The sequence below is a fragment of the Aplidium turbinatum genome, chromosome 1, assembly GCF_918807975.1.
Source record: "Aplidium turbinatum chromosome 1, kaAplTurb1.1, whole genome shotgun sequence".
Lineage (NCBI taxonomy): Eukaryota > Metazoa > Chordata > Ascidiacea > Aplousobranchia > Polyclinidae > Aplidium > Aplidium turbinatum.
The window spans coordinates 40,564,179-40,587,368 of record NC_137472.1 but is presented as its reverse complement, the minus strand read 5'-3'; the positions used below and the strand labels follow the sequence as shown (position 1 = coordinate 40,587,368).

The 23,190-nt window shown below is 38.0% G+C and overlaps 2 protein-coding genes across 5 annotated transcripts in view; one reads left to right on the top strand and one right to left on the bottom strand.

The window, feature by feature from the left end:
- The window catches only part of LOC145779177 (tight junction protein 1-like), a 30,500-nt gene extending 19,437 nt beyond the window's left edge, over positions 1–11,063 (bottom strand). For all 4 annotated transcript variants that reach the window (XM_082590739.1, XM_082590740.1, XM_082590741.1 and 1 more), the window contains exons 1-3: positions 11,051–11,063; positions 1,113–1,283; positions 822–924 (exon numbers count right to left, since the gene is read on the bottom strand). In XM_082590739.1, the coding sequence (XP_082446865.1) occupies positions 822–924; positions 1,113–1,282 (273 nt within the window). In that variant the 5' untranslated portion in view covers position 1,283; positions 11,051–11,063. The remainder of the gene's footprint in view (positions 1–821; positions 925–1,112; positions 1,284–11,050) is intronic.
- A 259-nt stretch (positions 11,064–11,322) lies between these two features.
- On the top strand, positions 11,323–17,714 carry LOC145765716 (uncharacterized). Its single transcript, XM_082577541.1, has 6 exons — positions 11,323–11,573; positions 12,302–12,416; positions 12,984–13,212; positions 14,710–14,880; positions 15,035–15,187; positions 15,346–17,714. Exons 1-6 carry the CDS (start codon positions 11,323–11,325, stop codon positions 15,720–15,722), a joined length of 1,296 nt encoding a protein of 431 aa, XP_082433667.1. The 3' UTR covers positions 15,723–17,714.
- Positions 17,715–23,190: the final 5,476 nt, after the last annotated feature.

Sequence of the window (23,190 nt, the reverse complement as noted above, 5' to 3'; positions counted from 1 at the left end):
ATTCGGGCTCGCTTCGTCATGAAATCGTTGTCCTTTGTATTTTTTGCTTATTCTTTGTGCTTGTAATGTTTGTACGTTGTACGACAATGACAAATTTTGTTTCACACAGCTTTGAACAGCTGCCACACACCAGCAGAAAACTTAGGCTGATAGAAAAACGAAACAAAAAAACATTTTTAATCCATAGTATTTGAGTCCCTACTTGTCAAGTGTAGCAAAACTTTTAAAGCTAAACAGGTAAGTAAAGAGCTCAGTCATGGTTGAGTGTATTATTGCATTTCGTAAAGTGTCTTTAATAAATCAACGTTAAAATGTTTGAGTGGTGACTGAAAGATAAGCCCGCAAGTTAAAGAAGTTTGCTTAATTGCCGCACAGCAAACCGCTCCTCAGGGAGGTGGCAAAATCAATCGCTGCAATTTGAGTATTTTGTTTGGAAACGACAAGAAAGAATCTACAACTGACAGTGACATAATAGAATGTACGTATTGACCATCGGTATTGACCAGTTGAACAGACTTAAATCAAAATAAATGAATGAAAAACACTAAAATACAAGCAACTGAAATTTAAAATTTAAGCAATGTGGCGCAGTTGAAAGCATTATTATCAACACTCGTGAGCTTGTCGGATCGTTTGAAAGCACGTGGAATATTTTTACAAGTGGACACCAACATTAGCGTATTTGCTTCCGTCCGTTTGGTGCAAACCTTGATCACCAGACATAAAAAAGGGTGCGAGAGAAGAACTACCCTAGTTGCATGCCTTTGTATCTCATAAATCTAAAAAGAAATGATTTAAAAATCCACAAATCAAAAACTTACCAGTTCCACACGTTGACCACAATTTTTTAATTCCTTGATAGCCTGCCTGTGCTCCATGTTAAATGTTGGTTTACCGTTGATCCGAGTTACGATATCATTGATTCTAAAAGTTTAAAAGAACTGAAACTCATTGAAGAATTGCCCATGCCCAACACATTTGTAGCGCTGCAGGTAACTGAGGAAATTAATACTAAAATAGGTCTGTATGTCATAATCATTTATACCAATTCCCAATCAAAACCTAAAGACGACCAACGTGGAATTAGTTTAATCAATAGCATAAAAACTCACTTTAACTTGTCAAATGCTGGGCCTTGTCTGACAACATCTGAGATAACGATGGAAGGATCCCCAGTTTGAACTCCAGGATTATCACGACCGCCACTGATCGCAATGCCATATCCGAGGCCGAGGGCTCTTTCTATGATGACAGTATACTCTTGCCATCTATCTGTGTTCATGCTAAAATTATAAGCATCCATGAGTGGTTTGTTTCGTACTTTTACACAGCAAAACATAAAGTGACTGATATTAACAATCGCATGTTAGAGGAAAGGAGTTTATACCAGCACAAGGCTGGCCGCTGCCAACAAAGTTATCATTGATCAGGTTGGATCAATAAATAATGATTAAGAATAGGATCTTCCTCATATACACAACCATAATTATATAAAACCTCAGAATGGCCCGTTTCGGCGAGTCCGATTCGGCGAGAGCCTTTTTCGGCGAGTGCCCTATTCGGCGAGTTTTTGAAATTTTTGAAAGGAAATTATCGGGTACCGTAGCCTAATTATAATTGCCGTTTTTACATCGTTTTAACGTCGCTAAACGTTGAAATCCTGCAGAAAGGCATAAAAATAAAATGTTAATTGTTTTTATTTCTGACCATCATATCAAAAACAATACACGTCAACATAGCAAAGGTAGAAGCGACAAAACGGGGTCCACGTCTTTTAGGCGCAGACAGTTAGGCGGCGGTCAGATAGGCGCGCACACTGTGGCGTCTGGATATTTAGGTGCGGAGCACTGTGGCGCCCGTTCATTTAGGTGCTATTCCTAGTAAAGTCTGCAGATTGTATCAGCTTGGCAGGTAGGGCAATGCTTTTCACACAAAATGTTATATTGAGCAGAAAAATATGTTGTTTTATTAATGCGCGTGTGGAGATGAGGTGCGAGACAATGCTCTACTATTCTAGATATTAGCACATCTCCACAGGACATTTGCTATGCATCCTAAACACAGGTTGCAGCCAGATAGAACTTTACTTAATCTGTTATCTTTCACAATTACTTCTACTCGGGATGGATTGGTCATGTGGCGACTTCGTATGAGACAACGCTCTACTACATAAATACATTTCTATTTGCAATATGAACCCAGGCTACACGTTGCAAGCATAATGGTGCGAGTTTGCTCGTTATTAAACCTAGGGTAGACGGAAAACTAAGTTACTCTTCACTCTAGCCTACCACCCGCTTGAATATAGGCTACGGTATATTTTTTACTGATGTTTAGTGTAGTTATTATTTGACTCACTACAAGTGATCTCAGACATGTTCAGAAAGTGGAATAATTTATTGATAAATCTGGACTAACAACAAATAAATGCCGAACACGCGCATTACAATACAATATATTTTTCTGTTCAATATAACATTTTGTGTGAAAAGCATTGCCGGTTTAAGCAGCTTCACTAACTGAAGCCATGACAAATTTTTCTGTTCAATACAACATTTTGTGTGAAAAGCATTGCCCTACCTGCCAAGCTGATACAATCTGCAGACTTTACTAGAGATAGCACCTAAATGAACGGGCGCCACAGTGCTCCGCACCTAAATATCTAGACGCCACAGTGTGCGCACCTATTTGACCGGCGCCTAACTGTTTGCGCCTAAAAGACTTGCTTCCGCAAAACGCGAACGTTAAAACGTGCTTGAATTCGTTATGTCAGTTCAGTTATTTTTATTTCTGATCATGATATCAAAAACAATACACGTCAACATAGCGAAGATGTAGAAAAAGGTAGAAGCGCCAAAATGCGAACGTTAAAACGTGCTTGTGACCGAAGTAAGTTATAGAGTTAAAAAAAAAATTGGCACGGTCGCAACACATTCAGAAAAATTGAAGATATGAAGGGAAAATAAAAAAAAGAAATGTTACAAAAAAATCATGTTTATGCCTATAAGTTACACACATTTGGTTAGCCTTTTCATTTTGTTACTACAATGTAAAAAATGAACCGTTAGGCTAACTGGGTTCTTGGAACAAATCGAAAGGCTTCTGTGAATGTTTCTCAGTTTCAACGTATCCTAGTCAGAAAAGGTCACTCTTCTACACGATTTCAAGGTTTAGCGACGTTAAAACGATAGGCCACACAATCACACGTATTTGGTTAGCCTTTTCATTCTGTTACTACAATGTAAAAATGAACTGTTAGGCTAACTGGGATCTTAGAACATATTTTTGCTGGTCGGGATAACTAGGCTACGGTACCCGATAGTTTCCTTTCAATCCAAGCTGTAGGCCACACATTTGTTGATCCAAACTAACCATTTTAACTATTCAAAAGTACTAACTTATAGACATAAACATGATTTTTTTTTTGTAACATTTTCTTTTTTTATTTTACCTTCATATCTTCAATTTTTCTGAAGGTGTTGCGACCGTGCCAAATTTCTTTCAATTCAATAACTTACTTCGGTCACAACGTCACAAGCACGTTTTAACGTTCGCGTTTTGTCGCTTCTACCTTTGCCATGTTGACGTGTATTGTTTTTGATATGATGGTCAGAAATAAAAACAACTGAACTGACATGACGAATTTTAATTTAATAGTTCAAACATTTTATTTTTATTCCTTTCTGCACGATTTCAACGTTTAGCGACGTTAAAACGATGTAAAAACGGCAATTATAATTAGGCTACGGTACCCGATAATTTCCTTTCAAAAATTTCAAAAACTCGCCGAATAGGGCACTCGTCGAAAAAGGCTCTCGTCGAAAAAGGCTCTCGTCGAAAAAGGCTCTCGCCGAATAGGGAACTCGCCGAATCGGACTCGCCGAATCGGACTCGCCGAATAGTAGCACATACGCGCCGACTTCCGGGGGGGGGGGGGGGGCGGGGGGACCGCCCCCCGTAAATTTATGGTTGAGGGGCAACAAAAATGGTTATTACAAGTGGTGTTTCAAAGATAAAACACTCCGCGAAAGAGATTTAGATAATTTAAACGGACTTAAAGAATGCCGAAACTTAAAGAATACATTGCTCTTGTCCGCATAACCTCAGCTGATCGCATGGTTTTCTTATTCGGTATGGAAATTTCAAAGTAGATGGTAGAGTAACTTACGCTGCTGGAATGATCACGTAACTATTCACGGCAATATTAAGCAAACCAGCTAAATTAGACGCGCTATTTTCAACGAGGTCTTCCCGCTGTGAGACAATTATGATTCAACAGAACGCATTGTTTTCTTCGCAATGTGTGAGAATTAAATCGAAGACCGATAAAAGAAAAAGTGTTTAATGGACTTGGTCGCAGATATTGCCTGCATTAACGACGTCTCTTACCGCTATTATCACCTAGCTAACCTGACATCATTGTTTTATGCGGCCGCTAAGGTTTGACATCGACTTTAACGATCATGGAATGTTATAATAAGAATAATAAGAACGATTGTATCCTACACGCAAAAATTAATAAAGTGATCTCTTAAAACAGCTCTTTCCGCTGTTTTGTCTCGTGAGCTTTGCATATTGCTCAACAAATGCATAAAGTTTAGAATTGACAAGAAATCATTAAATTTGAAAATTAAGTTTGAATCACTGCAAATAAGCGTATTCAAAACTTTTAGTTTGGCCGACGCGATTTCACACTCCGTAATCTACGTCGACAATGAGTTTAAGTGCGTTCATTTTGAAAACTGCCGAGCTGGAGACGATAGCTTGTCCCATGTTAGTTGAACTTGTCTTTTTGAGGTGAAAATCACTTGCGAACATCTCGACCTTTACTCGAGTATAGCCTACTGTATTCAATAAAAGACTATATAAAGACTTTCGATAAAAAACAGAAGAGAAAACACTTCGCCGTTGTTAACACTTTGAAAGTAAGTAATTAGTAAAACCAGCGAAACAAAACTGACGGCGGGTTTTCACTCTGCTTGAGATCATGATTTTTTGCGTTTTATTTCGATAACTTCACTGTCTTGATCGTTGTTATTCACTCGCACGAAAAGGAAATGAATCGGCTTGTTTTCCAACTGTTCCAATAATTTATGAGTTAACAATATCAAAAATTTTCGACTGGGCGTAGCCTACTGCATGCGTAAAACTAATCGTTTCAAGCAGCGGTTCTAATAAATTCGGTTTGCGACCTAGGTGTTAATATAAACAAGACACTAAGCTTTATCAAAGACTATTTTAATTGAGTAAAATAGCGTTACGGCTATGACGTCATCACCTTTCTCGCCCCCCAAGGTTTTTTGAAAAGTCGGCGTCTATGTAGTAGCAGACCCATGAAACCTTACCACTGATTGTGTAAGTTTCTTCAAGACAATGTCAAAAAGAGAAAGTGAATATTGACTTCCTAATTCCTTTTTTTATTTTAATCAGTAAATAAAAATCTGTTTATCACTGATAAGTTATAAAATGTGTGTTGAGCAGAATATTTCGTCTTTAAAGCTGTCAGTCAAAACGTTTCTTGGTGCTGGTGAGAAAAACTGATAAAAACATATTTTTGTTTTATTTATCAAGCACAGTTACCAAGTAACAATTTTTCTGCTAGTATTATATATTATATTATAGATTGCTACGTCGCGCTACAAATGATATGCAATTAAGTCAGACAACGTTACAATGCAACTGCATTGCAAACCAATGGTCGTGACCAGGATGTTTGAAACAATGTTTTGATTGAAATAAAACGAAATTCTTTACAAAATATCAATGTAATTTCGAATTCAATGATGAGGTACAGTGCAGAAGCATCAACAATGCTAGTTTAGACACACTTTTTAATATATATATTGCAAATTCGATTCAGTGTTTGCTTAACATAAAAACTCAAAAACGTCATACAGTTCGAAGAAGTTATTGCAACATCAATGAAGTTCGTTTGTTTGTTTTGAAGTCAATAGAAACTTGCACAAATAACTACTCACGCTGATAATATAGTAGCAATACATAAGTGCAAACTATAACGATGCAAAAGCTTTAAAAACAAAACAAACAACAAATACAGATTGATTGCAGTACAGCTAAGAAACACAACATGAAAGTGATATCAGGAACAACAGTTTGATTTTAATGCTAAAACTTGAATACTATAAATAGCACACTAAAGAATCCCATTTGATCAAACATGGGACCACACCCTGGTTAATAAATAACTTGATATCAATCTACTAACTATTGGTTGCTTTGTCAATCTGTACGAATAGACCTATTTAATGCCAACAATGGCAATCCAGGCATCTTCAACGCAAACATATCAAAGAAAAAGCATTTTTTCATCAAGGTACAACTATCAGTGTCACTACAAGATTAAATATATACCATCAAAACACCACAACTCAATACAAGAGATCTAAAAAATAATTGGAGCACTTGTTAAGCATAAAAATCATCTACTTAAAATAAATCTTTACACGGACTTTTTTAGTAGATTTTTACTTTTTTATAATGGTAGGTCAATGCTTTCAACACAAAAGTGTGCTTAAAACAATTAAAAATTTACAAAAGTTGTGATGCATGAAGTATACTCACAAGTAACATAAATAAACAGGCAGCACCTAAATTGCTTAATGCCAAAGAATAGGTGCATAAAAGTCGTGGACTAAAGAACAAGCACTCCATGTGCTTTGGTAGTTGAAACTTCTAATGCACGAGCTCGAAAAATTTGTCCATTATTAATTTAGTTATGCTTTTCCTCAACTTCTAGATCAATTCAATTAAAAAAATTAGTTTAGTAGATTAATAAACGTACATACGGTATGTACTTATAATAATATTTATTACCTTATTTTACAACAGAGTCATTGAAATCATTATCTTCATCATCCAAATTCGGTTTTGTCACACTAGTGGGAGTGGCCAATTCTTTCTTTGTAGCGATAGCCTTCACTCCTATTCTCCATCTTGCTTCTATCCATTGCATCTTCTTCCTTCAGTCTGACTGTGTCTGCCTCATTCCTCACCGGTTCTTTCCATGTTCTTTTTGGCTGTCTCCCTGTTTCCTCTTACCATCTACCTTCTCAAAGTCAATGCCTTTCAAAAAAAAACTTCCACCCTCCTTCCTTAATACAATACATTGCCCATACATACCATCATATGCCATTTGCCTTGGCAAGTTGTTCAATAGTCTCCCTCATCTCTAGCATACTCAATCATCAGCTCTTTAATATTTTTCTCTCTCCTTGTTTTTACCCCACAGGCCCACACTTGCCACACATTGCTCTAACCGTTGCCGTTCTTCTCAGAATTGCAATTTCACCCTCTTTTAGCACCTATGCCTCGCTGCCATATAATATTGCAGGCTGCATATGACTCTAACAGACTTTTCCTTTTATTTAAAAAATAATGTTTCCGTACAACATTCCCCACATTCCCTGAACTTTGCCCAGCCTAGTCTTGCCCTGTAATGTCACATCTGCTTCGCATACACCGCTTCAACTCTCTTTGCAATCCATAACTAAATCTTTTTCTTTATCACATTTTCCACAAACAAGACACTTTACCAATCTTGCTGTAGTTCTTTGCATCATTTCGCATGCGCCCACTTACTACACTCTTTGCATTGCATCGAATTCCTCATCACTCTCCTTCCATCCACATACTGCACATGGATCAACTTTGCTCTTCACAACTATACCTTCTGCTCCATTCATCATCACTTTCGTCTGGGTTTACCTTCATACTCTTTGTTTCGAATGCTTCTTTCCATTTCTCAAACTTTTCTACAAATCCTTCCACATTATCACTGGTCTAGACCAGGTCATCTGCATACAAAATTTTGCTCAGCAAACCCTTCCTTACCTCTTCAGTCAGTCACATCAACCATATATCATCACAACATCAACCAATCTTCAGTTACAATATTCTTTTAAAATTTGCAATAATCCAAATATGTTCTCCAACTCCCACATACTTTGGTATTGTAAAATATCAGTTGTGAACTTTTGATATTCAATAAAGCTTTGGTAGAGAGTTTGCTTTGTTGAACCATAGAGAATATCTCTTTTGACATTCAATTCATCACTTAAAGTTAGAAAACAGCACAACTAAGCATTGATATGAAAATTGCATTACTTCCTAATTACTTCCTCAATGGCATTGTGATCATTGATCAATTTCGATAACAAACCATTTTGAAGTAGATAAATACATGCTTATTTTGTAACAGATTTTTAAAAAGTGGAGGGGAAATATTGCTGGTAATAAACTTTATAAAATAAAACTCTAACACTAAATATGAAGTTAAAGAAGCATTAAAGGGATACTAAAGAAAACACCTGACTTGGCGATTTTCCACGTTCTTTGTGTTTACCATGTTACCATAAAACGATTTTCAATAAAATTTTGCCCGATTGCAGTCGGATCAGCATTCCGCGGCCCGCACGTGGTTTTGTCAGAGCTTTCAAAACGGGAATGGGCGAAGCGTGCCACTGCACAGTTTACGTCACTATAGACTAGCAATCAGCTGATCGAGCAATAGCTGTTACTGCGGGCGATTTAACTGTAGGATATGTATGGCACGGAATGGCCCGTTTCGGCGAGTCCGATTCGGCGAGTCCGATTCGACTAGTCCGATTCGGCGAGTTCCCTATTCGGCGAGAGCCTTTTTCGGCGAGTGCCCTATTCGGCGAGTTTTTGAAATTTTTAAAATGAAATTATTGGGTACCGTAGCCTAATTACAATTGCCGTTTTTACATCGTTTTAACATCGCTAAACGTTTAAATCGTGCAGAAAGGAATAAAAATAAAATGTTTGAACTATTAAATTAAAATTCGTCATGTCAGTTCAGTTATTTTTATTTTTGACCATCATATCAAAAACAATACACGTCAACATAGCAAAGGTCGAGAAAAAGGTAGAAGCGACAAAACGCGAAGTTAAAACGTGCTTGTGACCGAAGTAAGTTATTGAGTTGAAAGAAATTTGGCACGGTCGCAACACCTTCAGAAAAATTTAAGATATGAAGGGAAAATAAAACAAAGACAATGTTACAAAAAAAATCATGTTTATGTCTATAAGTTAGTACTTTTGAATAGTTAAAATGATTAGTTTGGATCAACAAATGTGTGACCTACAGCTTAGATTGAAAGGAAATTATCGGGTACCGTAGCCTAGTTATCCCGACCAGCAAAAATTTGTTCCAAGAACCCAGTTAGCCTAACAGTTCATTTTTACATTGTAGTAACAGAATAAAAAGGCTAACCAAATGTGTGGCCTATCGTTTTAAGGTCGCTAAACGTTGAAATCGTGTAGAAAAGAGAACTTTGCTGACTAGGATACGTTGAAACTGAAAAACATTCACAGAAGCCCTACGATACGTTGCATTTTTAAGATAATGTATTCAGACGTTGAATCAATGTACAAATGAAATGTTATGCTAAATGGGTTCTTGGAACAATTCGAAAGGCTTCTGTGAATGTTTCTCAGCTTCAACGTATCCTAGTCAGCAAAGTTCTCTTTTCTACACGATTTCAACATTTAGCGACGTTAAAACGATGTAAAAACGGCAATTTTTGCTGGTCGGGATAACTGGGCTACGGCATCCGATAATTTCCTTTAACAAATTTCAAAAACTCGCCGAATAGGGCACTCGCCGAAAAAGGCTCTCGCCGAATAGGGAACTCGCCGAATCGGACTAGTCGAATCGGACTCGCCGAATCGGACTCGCCGAATAGTAGCAGACCCTGTATGGCATTATATGTATGACGTATGTACATCAAAACATCAGATTTCAACATCAAAACATCAGAGAGTTTGCTCAAAACATCAGATCTGATGTTAAAACATCAGATGTGGTAATGTGGCTTTTGATATTGCTGTCGATAGTGACGTATTCTCGAGCAGTGTTTCCACTTTTTGGTCATTTTGAAAAAAATTAAAAATAAATGAAACATTGGACTTTGGGCCTTGCCAGTGCCATTAAAAACATTTTTTTTTCGATAATTTTTTTTAAATGTATATATTCTTGAATGTTCAGTTTACGTATTCTAATGCTTAGTTCTCGTTTGAAAATTTCATTCAGTGTCTTTAAGGGTGGTATAACAGGGGTAGCCAACATGTCAATCACCAAATCTTACAGCTACCGCAAAATGACTTCGGACCTTTTTACCAAAATTTACGCCAGGTTTGTAGCTGTGCGTTTTACATCAGATCATACCACTAACAATAAGCATTGTGACTAACAATGCAAAGATTGTGAAAAATGTGAAGAAGGTTATAATAATGCAATATGACAAATTATTAAGAAAGGTCGATAGTTTTTATTAAAAAATTTCATGGTATACAAAATGCTTGTTTTTCTTGAAAATTTAGAAAGGTCCGAAGTCATTTTGCGGTAGCTGTAACTTGTCGATCGCATCAGATTTTATGTTGACATTGCAAGATTCCTAAAAAGCGAATTTTTCAATTAAAGTGAAAAATATTGTCAATCAACTCAGACAAAATTCAATCAAGTCTTCAGTCATAGCCTACAGCCCTACACGCTCATTGAAGCAGATTGTGATGTACGTAACAGATATGAACAATCGAACATCTTAGTGCAAAAATTGAAGTTGACTAAAACAGGTGCCTTGGCCAACCGGTTGAGGCATGACCATAGATTTCACAAAGAAACAGAAGCATAAGCTGTGAAGAAAAAACAGTGTGGTTTTCTAAAACGAGAAAATCAAATGAGGAACTAACATTTTAAAAAGAGAATGATCATTGTCGTTGTGTGAGCAACTGAGGCCGAAGGTCTATGCTTTCCTTAACTCAGATTCACAATGTTCCCAAATTAGGCTACACTGGAAGGCCAGCCATTGGTGCATGGTTGAACGGAAAAGCCCTATGCCCATACGAAGTTTGATTTCATAAGAGCCGAGCAATTATTAGGCAATAAGTAAAATTGCTGCATTTTCCTGGTAAGTTTGCAAAATTGCATGTTGAAATAGAAAATAAAAATCAATGCAGAAAAACCAAAGTGAAACAATTATATTAACTAGCCAAAGAAATAAAACATTACCTCCTTTCTTTGGTATTTCTTGTAACGAAGTGGCTATTCTTACAACATATTGTAAAACTAGCCTCTGAAGCTATTCTTACAAGCACCACTCAAGCAAGACGTTGTTTACTCGAGCAAGACCTTAATGCGCTCAGGCGTTTCATCCGACGACGCTCATACGTAATTTCGCGCGCATGCGTATTGGCTTGTGCTGCACACTTGATCGTAGAGTGAACCGCGGTAGTTGCTGATTTTGCTGATCGAAACTGCACGTCAATGAATCCATCGTCATCATGATTACGAAGGGAGCATTATATTACAGTTTTGAGACACTTTCTTCGGTTATTAAGCAATGGGAAAAAGAAAACTTTGTCAATGTTTATGTGAGAAATTCCATAACAATTGAACGCGCAAAACGACGTCTAGCACTTACATCCACAAAAACCTGGAATGAACAGTTGAAGTATCGTACAATACAGTATGCTTGTGTGCATGGAGGAAGAACACCCAAATCATGTAGTCAAGGAAAAAGACCAAATCAAAGGTAAGTAATGATGGTTTTGTCCTTGGTGCCCATAGGTTGAGCTACTCATGTAGCCTATATGCATAAGTTTTGCTAATAGATTGAGTTTTGCATAAGTGCAAATTGCCTACATTCCTTATGAATGCTAAGAACTTAGCAAAATGCATATATTCTGCTGAACCATTCCCGCATGCTGTCTATTGTAATAAGTTTTGCTAATAGATTGAGTTTTGCATAAGTGCAAATTGCCTACATTCCTTATGAATGCTTAGAACTTAGCAAAATGCATATATTCTGCTGAACCATTCCCGCATGCTGTCTATTGTAATTTCCATTGAATTGTCATGCCCAGAATTATTCCTAAGTTGCATTGAATTACCCATTAGTTTTGTCAATTTACCCATATGTTACGTCGAATTGCTCATCAGCACAATTCGTCGAATTACCCGTAAGTCTCATGAAATTATCCATAAAGACATGCCTTATGGGTACTTCAACGCAGCTTTTTGGCAATTTGACGTCACTTATGGGTAAATCGACTAGATTTATGAGAATGCTCGGCTGAACTTGTGGTAATTCAACGTGACTTTATGGGTAATTCAGGTGGGCTTATAGGTAATTGGATGCAACTTATGGGCAATTTGACATGACTTGCAGGTAGGCTACTTTAACGTGAGTTATGGCTAATTTAGGTGTACTTATGGGTGATTCAACACGGCCTATGTCACCTCATCTTTGTTGTTTTTCAGTACTTTTATCAAAGGTTGTCCATTTGGAATCAAAGTAAATGCAACGTCAGATGGAAAAGCGCTATGCATCACTGAGATTAGTAATGTCAATGATCATAATCATGATTTCAATGAAGTAATTGGAAATAACCCTTTGTAGTAGAGTCATAGCCTTTGAGCTATGGTCACACTAGCCCTGTATATGATAAGGAGGCTTTCATCAGAAATTATGTGAAGGATAAAAAAGAGCAATAACATTAGGGGGGGGGGTTAATCGGCTTTTTTTTCAAATTCAATTTTAACCCAGGTTTTAGGATACAACAGTACATTCTAAGACCACTAGTAAAAAAAATTGAAATTTCCGTCCAAAACCCCCTTTATCCAAAAAATTACTTTTCGTGTATAATTGCATTTTGATTATGACACTTGAAGTTCAAATATTGTTTGCTACTGTACTAAAACACGTTAAGAATGTTGCAAGACAGTTTTTCTGATCTTGACTTCATCGTAAGACACGGTAAAGTGGTCATTTCACTTTGCGCGCATGACTACGCACATGCTGAATATGACCAGTTTGTGCGAAACTGGTCATATTCAAGCCGCCGATTCACCAAACCTGGTGATCTTGCCCATCTCTGTGGGTTGGACACCTGTCAAAAGATATGTCATTTTCTTGACTATGTGCATATAAATTATTTTTCAGAATGCATTTAATTTGATGCCTAAACAACGAAGATTAAATGAAACAGAAAGCAGTGTGATCGGAGAAATGCTTGCCACCAAAGCAAATAAAAAGTTGGTACAAAAGCACATTGCAGCTTCTACAGGAAAAACAGTTATTCTTAAAGATCTGCATAATATTGCCGCAAAACAGAGACCTTTGTATGAAAACACCTATGATGAACTTATTAATGAAATGAACAAAGAAAAAGGTTAGTCGACAGACAAAACTTTTTTGTCTGTTATACAGTACAAGATATGTTCATGCTAAATAGTAGAGATGACTTTCTAATTTCTATGTGCAGTATGATAAGTAGAGATAGAATGAGCTCCGGTTCCGGTCAAATTCTGGCTCCGTACTGGAGGTGATGTGACTCCGGCCTAGAGCCGGATGTGTGTGTGCAAGCTGTGGTCAGGGTCATGACCTTGGAAAAATCTAATTTTTTGCATCATTGTAGTACTGCAGCAATGCAAGAATAGGCTACCAGGTTGCCTGTAACATTGGTCAACACCGTAGGCGTATTTGCAATCTACAGGTCGCTGCTGCAGATTGAGTGTCACATGATATTGTGAGCATTCTTCTTGAACCATTTCAGATATAATGTCAATTAAGCAATTCGCGATTGACCTCTTGCCGTAATGGTTTAGACTGCAGATGAATTATTTCGATGACGTGGGTTCAATCTCACCATTGCCAGTTCAATTTAAAGTGTTGACCGCCTGGTTTACCGGTCAATAGACTCTGTCTACTGCAGCAAACTGCGGATTACCAGTACGCACATCATAGTAGGCTACACAAGAAAAATATCTAATTTTCAGACGTTTTTCTATTCAGAAAACGTTTGTCTAGTATAACCAACACAGAATATTAGCAGTACCCTACAACGTGTGGAAAATTTGCAACATTGAGCTATAAAGGGTCAATTGAGAGTATTTTTTGCTTCATTTTCTTCATAAGAATTCATTCTACTTTCCCAAACTCATGCTCCAAAGATTTTTGTTGCAACATAAGGCGCTATGGGGATTGTAAGATTGAAAGCGGGATCAAGGAATTCAATCAAAGGTCTTCAATATCTTGAAACAATTCTACTTTGAGTGGATAGAAATAGAAAACATTGCTAAATTTGAAATCTACGTAAAAGTTTACTCCTAATGGATCCTTTTAACGGACCCTAAGCATTGCAATGTGGCATCTTTTAGAGAATGGGGTGAGAGTGGTATACAACCGCTCAGTTGGAACATTGATTATATGATGTAAATATTACCAAAGGCCTAAACATCCTTCCTCTGGCCAATAATTAAAATAACATAGAATAGAAAACAAATTTCACTAAAAGTTGATGTTTTTGCTTTTAAATCTGATGGAGTGCCTAATAGGCCTAATTGTTTTGCGCTATTTTAGTCTGGCCCAGGATTGTCAAGATTCTTGCTTTGTAGGGTATACTAATCCTCAGTTTATTTTCATTTTAGGTGCTGCAGTAGATGTGTTTAGATGTGATTTTCATTTTAGGTGCTGCAGTAACTCAAAATACGGTATATCACAATATCTACTGCCAGTGCACGTATTTACGATTATACGACATTATGTTCCGCCCAGGACCGTAACCTCGTCAGTTTGGCCCCCAGTGCAACACATCCAATAATTGTCCAGTAAAGACTCGTGCGACGCTTCTATTGTTTCTTCATTGCTCAGAGGTGATCCTTTTCAGGCACTGATACTGGAAGTGCTGCTGCAACATCTTCCAGCAATGATCCTGGAATTGCACTTCCTACAGTCTCAAGTAGTAGTTCACAGCACACACCCGGTGACGTCTTGTCGACCGTTGATACCAGTGCGATTATGATGCAGACACCGTCCAGTTCTATTCAGTCTTTTACAAGTATGTGCTGTTTCTGAAACATTCATTTCTGATTAGTTGTTTTTTCTTGCATTGCATAATGCATTATGTTTATTAATTTTTTAATAAAAACGTTGAAATAGTGATGTTTTCTACGTTGTAGCCTATATTCGATTCTCGTTGTGTTTATTAACAGATGATGCAGGATCAATTAAATTTCCACCGAAGATGATGAAACGTGGCAGGCCAAAAGGAGCTGGATTGACAGTCATTGGGTTACCACGCAAGAGACAAAAAAAGAGCGGACCAATTCCATTCAGACTGAAGTCGTCTTTTCAGAAAGAAGCAGGTTTGTTGCATTTATGTTTGTGTGACTTCATTTTTGTTATAGCCTACGTTAGTTTAAAAAACTACACTTTGACTTCTGTGGGTCTGCCTAGCCGATAGGCTACGTCAAAGCGTACGTAGGCTACATCAAACAAAGTCACCCATGGTCATATTTTTCAGCAATACTCAGTTGGTTTGTCGATTCTGAGGTAGTAGAAGAGGTCTTGCGTCCATTCAGCGATCGACTGATCGAAGAAAATGAAATTGAAACGTTGCCCGAAAGAATTCCAATGAAGTGTTTAGATGAAAACATTGCCATTGCTTCTGTGCGAAGACATTTTTCTTTTGACGGTTGGACGTTGATGGAGAACCTACTGACCACTTTGCGAAATAAAGGCCGCTGGTTGTGCATCTCCTGTTATTTAGATCTTGATGCAGGCGACAGCATCATGTGCGACTCGTGTCTGGATTGGCACCATCTGAGATGTCTTGGTAGAACAATGCCGCCAAAAACGAAGTCTTGGTTCTGCAGGAAATGCAACCTTATGGAGAAGTGACAGTGAATGTTCAGGTGATACTGCAATCTCGCTTTGTCAATTAAACCAAGGTTATGTAAACCGTGAACTACGAAAAGACTTATTGGCCTTGACGCGTTATGCTTGAAACTTGTAACATTTGATAAAAATCGTTTCTTCAATGGTCCTCACATAAAACGCTAACGATGTGTTCTTGAATGACTAATGAGTCCAATCCTGGCATTAAAAGTTCTGATGCATTTAGGACATTTAACATTCTTTGGGAGAGCTAGCTGAAAGTCATGGACTAGTACAGGTTTGTAATGTAGTTGCTGCAATATACTACGGTCCAACAAGACCTTCAACAGTTCATTAATATTCAACTATTTTACTGTTTCCAACTTAACACAATTAGTATACGTATGTTGAACTCTTTCATAGCAAATGGTGGTACAGAACTTGAAAATAGCAAGTAAAAGGTAGCTCGAAGCTGCAGTTTTTTTTTTGACTGACTCATCAGGAGCTGTCATCAGAATAAAACAAACCTAAATGTGGTGAAGTACTTATAGTAGAAGGAAAGAAGAAAAACTGGAGCTTCAAACTATCAGCTACCTTATACTCGCTAAATCCAGATTTGTTGCATGTGTGTAGTATTTACATTTCTTCACTGTAATCTTAGGCTATGGCATAAATGCTTTGATTTCTTATGGCAAAAAATGGGTGATGAAGATCCATAAGTTTATAACAGTAAAAAATCAATTGTTTATTGTTGAAAGTGGTTGGCTTCAGTTGAAGATGCCATGAGATCCATTGAAGAGTACGAAGCAAAAGCAGGAACGAAGCTTGTTGTTGTTCAGAAACGAGCATACGGTGCCATGTTAATGTTGATTTTTAACATCCTGTCATTGTAATTCACTAGTGTACTAAGTGTTGATATTCATACTACAATAATAAGCCTTTTCTTTGTTGACAAAGATTCTGAAAAGGTTTCTGCAAAGCACAGTGTTTTCACCAAAGTGGAGGATAGGCATCATAAAAGAGGAAACGGTTTACTAACTGCAAAAAATGCTATAAACATATGTAAATGTGTTCTGTTTCATCAACTTTTCATCTCGTTTCTTAAAGACACTCAGTTTTCAGGTGTAAAAGCTTTGTTGATTCAAAGTAGCCTAGCCTACTTCACTGACCTCTTTTGTATTTTTTCCATCTAGTGTGCCAAATCCATACGCCTATGTGGTGTTATTGATTGGACCAAGTGACATGTCCAGCGGTAACCAAAGGCAGGGTTTGGGTCACAACCAATCTTTTTGAGACAATTTATTTTTTACCATATTCACGTAGTAGGCTTGGTGGTTTTCAATGTTACGTACAGTACCGTATATTATTTCTGTAGGCTACTATCATAAGATGAAAATTTAGTTGATTGTAACTCATCGTAGATGAAGATAATACGATTGTTGCATCGTTGCGGCCAAGGCATTTGCCTCTTGGATGCAACTTACAAGACGTCCAAGTATTCCCTTCCTCTATTTTTTCTTTGCGTCAGAACGAATGTTGGTTACCAGGTTGTTGCTACTTTTATTATCCAAAATGAACAAGCTTCGGACATAGCAGAAGCACTTTCTGTTGTAAAAGGGTGGTCAGAAAACTGGAACCCTTCGTTTTTCATGACCGATACATGTGAGGCGGAAATCAAGGCCATCGAAAGCGTTTTTTCAAGTTAGTGAATTGCATTAACATTTTCGTTGCTTGTGTGCTGTCTCCATTGCTCATGCATTTGTGTCGTCACTGTTAAGTTGCTACTGTACTTTACCACTCAGTGCCCACGACTTCTTGTTCCGCAGATTGCTACGTGTTACTCTGTGCCTTTCATCGCGAACAAGCCTGGGAAAGGTGGATGAGGAAAAGTGACAATGGCGTTCGCGATGATAAAGCAATTGTGCTGACATACTAGACGCAATGAGGAAAGCAACTACATAGAACAGACTTGTTTGCAATCAAACCAGGCGACAATGAGCGAATGGCAAACGCGATACCCCCCTATTCAGGGATAATATGCGTGTCTGTGACCGCAGGGGACCTGGAGCCGAGTTGTTTTGCACGTTGATAGCACCATGCAGTTGCAAGCACAGTAATAGGCTACTGAGCTCACATTTTGAACAATTCAGTGATCTTCACACCAAGGCTTTTTTTCAGTTGCTAACACGGCCACAAATCGCAGCGCATATGCGTGCTTAGTGTTAAGTAACAGCCTAGTGGAAAGTGTTGTGGATTGAATTTGCTAGTTCAAATAAGTATATTAATTCCGGTACCCAAAGCCTCAAATGAATTCACGAATATCGCAATTGTTAACAATGGCATATAAATTAGGATGTTAGTGCACACAAAGTAGGGAAAGTATTGCTTGAAGAGTTGATTCCTGGGACAAAAATTGAACACTGTAGGCTATGTCGAGCAGAAACTGGTTTAGTGTTTTAAGGTGGTCAAAAATGTAAGCATGCGTCTATTTGCATCCAACAAATAACGAAACTCTAAACTTCTCAGTTTGGTCGGGAAACAAAAAGGGTTGCGAGGACAAATGGCAGGTCTCATCTAGGCAAGGAGAGGAGGGACACATGGGTGATGATCTGGCCTAACAGTTACTGTGCTGTGCTCAAAATATGTACAGTTTTTGTTTAACATGTGCGGTATTCACTTTTTGTAAATAGCCTAGCTTTTCGGAAATGCAACGAGTCATCTGGCGCTATTTGCTTGTGTTTGAAGCCCGGTTGCTCGCTTTGTGAAAAAGCTATCAACCTCAACTTTTGCTTGTCAATAGACAGAGATATGTTGTTTAGATTAGCGTTTATTAAATGCTGTTATCTTTAAAAATATTTGTGGGATAAATGGTTAAAGTCGGTCAAGTTCAACTCTTTACCTAAGAAATATTTTTAACTTTTAGAGTCTGGCTGACCTTAATTTGGATAGACGATAGCTTGTGCTTTCCAGCAATGGTTCAATTGTTAAAATCGAAGCAGAAACAAGCAACTTACAACTAATTTAATAAAGACATATAATGATCGCAGACCGGGGAGACTTGTATACTTGCTTCGATTCGGAAATGCAACGAGTCATCGGGCGCTATTTGCTTGTGTTTGAAGCCCGGTTGCTCGCTTTGTGAAAAAGCTATCAACCTCAACTTTTGCTTGTCAATAGACAGAGATATGTTCTTTAGATTAGCGTTTATTAAATGCTGGTATCTTTACAAGTATTTTTGGGATAAATGGTTAAAGTCGGTCAAGTTCAACTCTTTACCTAAGAAATATTTTTAACTTTTAGAGTCTGGCTGACCTTCATTTGGATAAACGATAGCTTGCGCTTTCCAGCAATGGTTCAATTGTAAAAATCGAAGCAGAAACGACAAAGATATATTATTGATTAAATGCTGGTATCTTTAGAAGTAGGCTATTCTTCGGATAAATAGTTAAACTTGGTCAAGTTTAATTCTTTTCTAAGGAGATATGTGGTGTTTTTCGGGCTTGTGTTACATAGCTATTAGGTAAAAGCGGACACTTGCACGCTTTTTTTTGTCATGGTTGACTAATTTCACCCCACTTTTCCACCATTTTATGGTGGATTCCTCCTGTGTGACGTCATCGCCTTTTTAACCAGGGTCGCGACTTGTATACCAGTTCCAGATCACGCATGAGCGCATATTGATGTCAAACGTAATGCTTGAGTGGTGCTTGTAAGAATAGCCTCTGAGGCTATTTTTACAATATGTTGTAAGAATAGCCACAGCCTTCTTGTAAAATGTTGACTTTGTTCACACAGCTTTCTTTTCCATCAACATAAAATATCTGGTTTGTTCCAATATATATAGCCTATATAATTATTTTACAATCATAACCTTATAACATCTAGAATCTAGATAAAAATTTTAGGCCAATTATGCAACTACATTTTCTTCTTCATCTTTCATGTGTCCGTCCCGATAGATGGGCTGGTTAAGCACTTATTTTTATGCACAAAAAATTTCAAGATTACGTGGCTCTGGCTCGAGTTTCGCTGTATGCGCTCAAGCCGCATTTCAAGGATAGCACTTCATTCAGTGGCACCTACTGAATGTAATAATTCACAGGTAACACTTCCGACAAACTTCTCTCTGCGAATTTTACCAACCAGGCTTGTATGCGAAACTACCTAGATTAAACTCCCAGTAAAGCTTTCTCAAGCTGAGCATAAAGATTCGCACAATCAACCATAACTAATCACCTAAACCAGGCATAGGAGCCAACATAGAAAATATTTCCAACATTTCCATTTGTTTTGGTTTATTGGAAGCTGTGATGTATCAGAACCATGACTTACATGATCAGAACAAGTTAAGTGTTTTGAGTTGCTCTAGATATGTTGGTCTTTGTCATCCACAGTTTTTGTATACAACCTTGCAACAAGTCCATGGTTCACGTTTTTATAGAAACAACGCATTTTCGAATAGCGAAAGAAAGAAAACATAGTCAGAGTAAGCCAAACAACAATAATAAAACTGCAGTCTAGCATTGAGAGGAAGTGAAGTTCGGTTAATTTTGAAATGTTTGTGGCAACTCTGACCAGCGACTTAGGCTTTTTTGAAATGTGTGCAAAAACTCGGATCAGCGACTTGTCAGTTGTAGTTGTAGGTGCTAATAGTTAACGATAAACAAGCTCTGAGAGTAACCTATCAGTCCACATATTATTTTTATTTATTTATTTGCATCAGACTCAAAATGATCCATATTACAATCAAACATAAAAAGTAGAAACAAAGCAGGTACGGTACTCAATTCCGAAGAGCGGAGTCGTAATGTAGGCTACTAAATAGACTACAAAGATTGATAGTAACAGTCTGTTTGCATTACCAGTAGTTCATAAACAGGGGCGCCGGAAGCGGGGGGGTCAGGGGGAAAGGATGCTCCCCTGCCCTCAATTTTTCTGTGGATGGGGGGGGACAGAGAAGGCAATGGTGCCCTATTAAGGTCATGTAAGCTACTGCACATTTTGCAATACGATATAGCCTAACAATTTCAGCTATTTGCTTTTAACCAGGGGCGCCGGAACGATTTTTGACTGGGGGGCAAGATTACGAAAAAAGGGCACTTTTGTTTACTAAAAGGCCAATTTTTTTTCAAGTTTTAAGATAAGATATAGCGATAATGCTAATCTATCAGCTCACTATGTGTTGAGTAATGATAGCATACATTAAGTGTCCGGTATGCAAAGAAGGGCATCATGCTATGTTATTATAGGCTTGCCATACGTCCCGGTTTAGCCGGGACAGTCCCGATTTTAAGGCCTTGTCCAGTTGTCTCGCCCGGTTAACCAATTTGTCCCGGAGTTTTCAATTTGAGATTTGCAAAAAAAATTCTTGAGCTAGTCATCTTAAACAATTCTTTCTCAAGTGGGTCTGCGGAAAATATGAACAAAATGTTTCAGAAGCAAATGATCAACATCGACTTCTTTTTCGATGAGCACGTTTTGGTAAAGAAATAGATGTCTAAGAGTGAGAGGAAAGAATCATGGCAAAATGCAACGACATCTCTTGAACAAAAGTAAACTTTTAACAAAAACATAACCATTCCAAACTTTCAAAACCTTGTCGAGTTTGTGTTTTGTTTGCCTGGGACATCAGCACCAGTTGAACAAATTTTTTCAATTATGAACAATATGTGGTCTGATGACAGAGGCCAAATGCTAGAACAGAATGTCAAAGCTCTCCTCACTTGCAAAATTAATGTTGATTTGACATGTAGTGAATTTTATGAAAAGATAAAATCTAACACTGTAACCTATACTTTCGAAAAAGGCACTTAGCACAGAAAAATATTATTAGGCCTGATTCATGTGCTCATAAATATTGTTAAGTTCCCTTGCTTTCGTTGGAAAAATAGGCTTAAATATATTGGTAATTTTCCCATATTAAATAATTATAGTTGCATTAAATTATTTTGTATTAGGCCTACCTTAAGATTATTTGCAGTTTTATATGCGTCCAGGATTTGCATTTCTAAAAAATGGCAAGCCTATGTTATAATGATGTAACCTACTGTCAAGCCTTAAAGCAGTCTGCGGCCATGGCCGCTAAGTAGTGCTTGAATGACCGCCGGTGCTACCTCCTCAATCGGCCAAGTTTGGCCGCCAGTCTCTTCTAGCCAATTATTTAATTTCGCAATAGAATGATCGTGGATTAACTGTCGAAAATATGTAGTGTCAAAGAGTGATGCAAAATTAGATCAGCGCGTCATAATCGCCACTGTTGCATTGTGCGGGAATATTTGTTATTGCTGGAATATATCCATCTGCGATCAGCCGATCAACAGCGCTGTAAGTCTTGTTTGTAATTCCCGATGTATATTTGAATAAAGTCTAATTCGAAAGTGCTAATTTACATCGGTTGGCAATATTGTCATTTTTATATCGAATCGATGTTGTCGGACATTGAATCGTTGTTAAAAAGGAGAACTAGGTTAGTTGACATCCGAGGGGAAAACATTTTATCATCCTATTTTGCAAAAATTATGCTTCTTTTAGTAATGTCCTTCACATCATTGAAATACTTATTTTATTACCTTGCCGTCATTGTCAACACATGTCGAACGTTGCTTTTCGTTGCTAAAAATAATTCTAGATGAGTGGCGAACTTCTTTAAAATCAGCCACATTGGAGACACTCGTGCGAGTGTCGTTAGATGGTCTCGCAGTACTGGATTACAATCCCGATGAAGCAGTTATTGCGTGGTGCAACGATTCTATTGTAGGACGTCGCCCAGACCCAGACTTCAACAACGCTAAGTGATGATTTTAGCATTGTTGCAAGTTTAATTCTATTTACTTGTGATATCGTTATTTTGTATTTTGGCCTCCAAGCACGCAGATTTGGCCGCCGAGAAGGAGCTCCCGGTAGGCCACGATGGCTGCCGAAAAAACAACGAGTTTTAAGGCGAAAAGCAGAAATTGTTATATTGTAGAATGTGCAGTAGCTTACATGACTTTAAAAGGGCACCATTGCCCCCCCTGCCCCCCATCTGCAGAAAAATTGAGGGCAGGGGGGGCATTCGCCCCCCCTGCCCCCCCGCTTCCGGCGCCCCTGCTTTTAACCTAATTATAATTTTTCATTTCTGCCTCAAAATAATATTCACGACACAAAATTCTGAATCACAGTAGGTTAGCCTACATCATTATGACATAGCATGATACCTGTTTGTTTGTTTGTTTGTTTTTCATATCTTTACCCTGCATTGCGGGAAAGCGGACTTGAGCGCTATGCATCGGTGTACGCCTTCCGACGTACACCTGACCCACGCTGCAGCCGACTGCAATGTCTGTTTCCGGTTGTCTACTCTACTTATTACTGAAATTTGGTACTACCCATTACTCGAAGTCGATCACTGGGTAGAGGCAATTATCGTAAAGTTTCTTGCCCAGAGAAACAACAGCAAGTGCGGTGGCTGGAGTCGAACTTGCAGGCTCTCGACTGCGAGCCCAACGCGCTA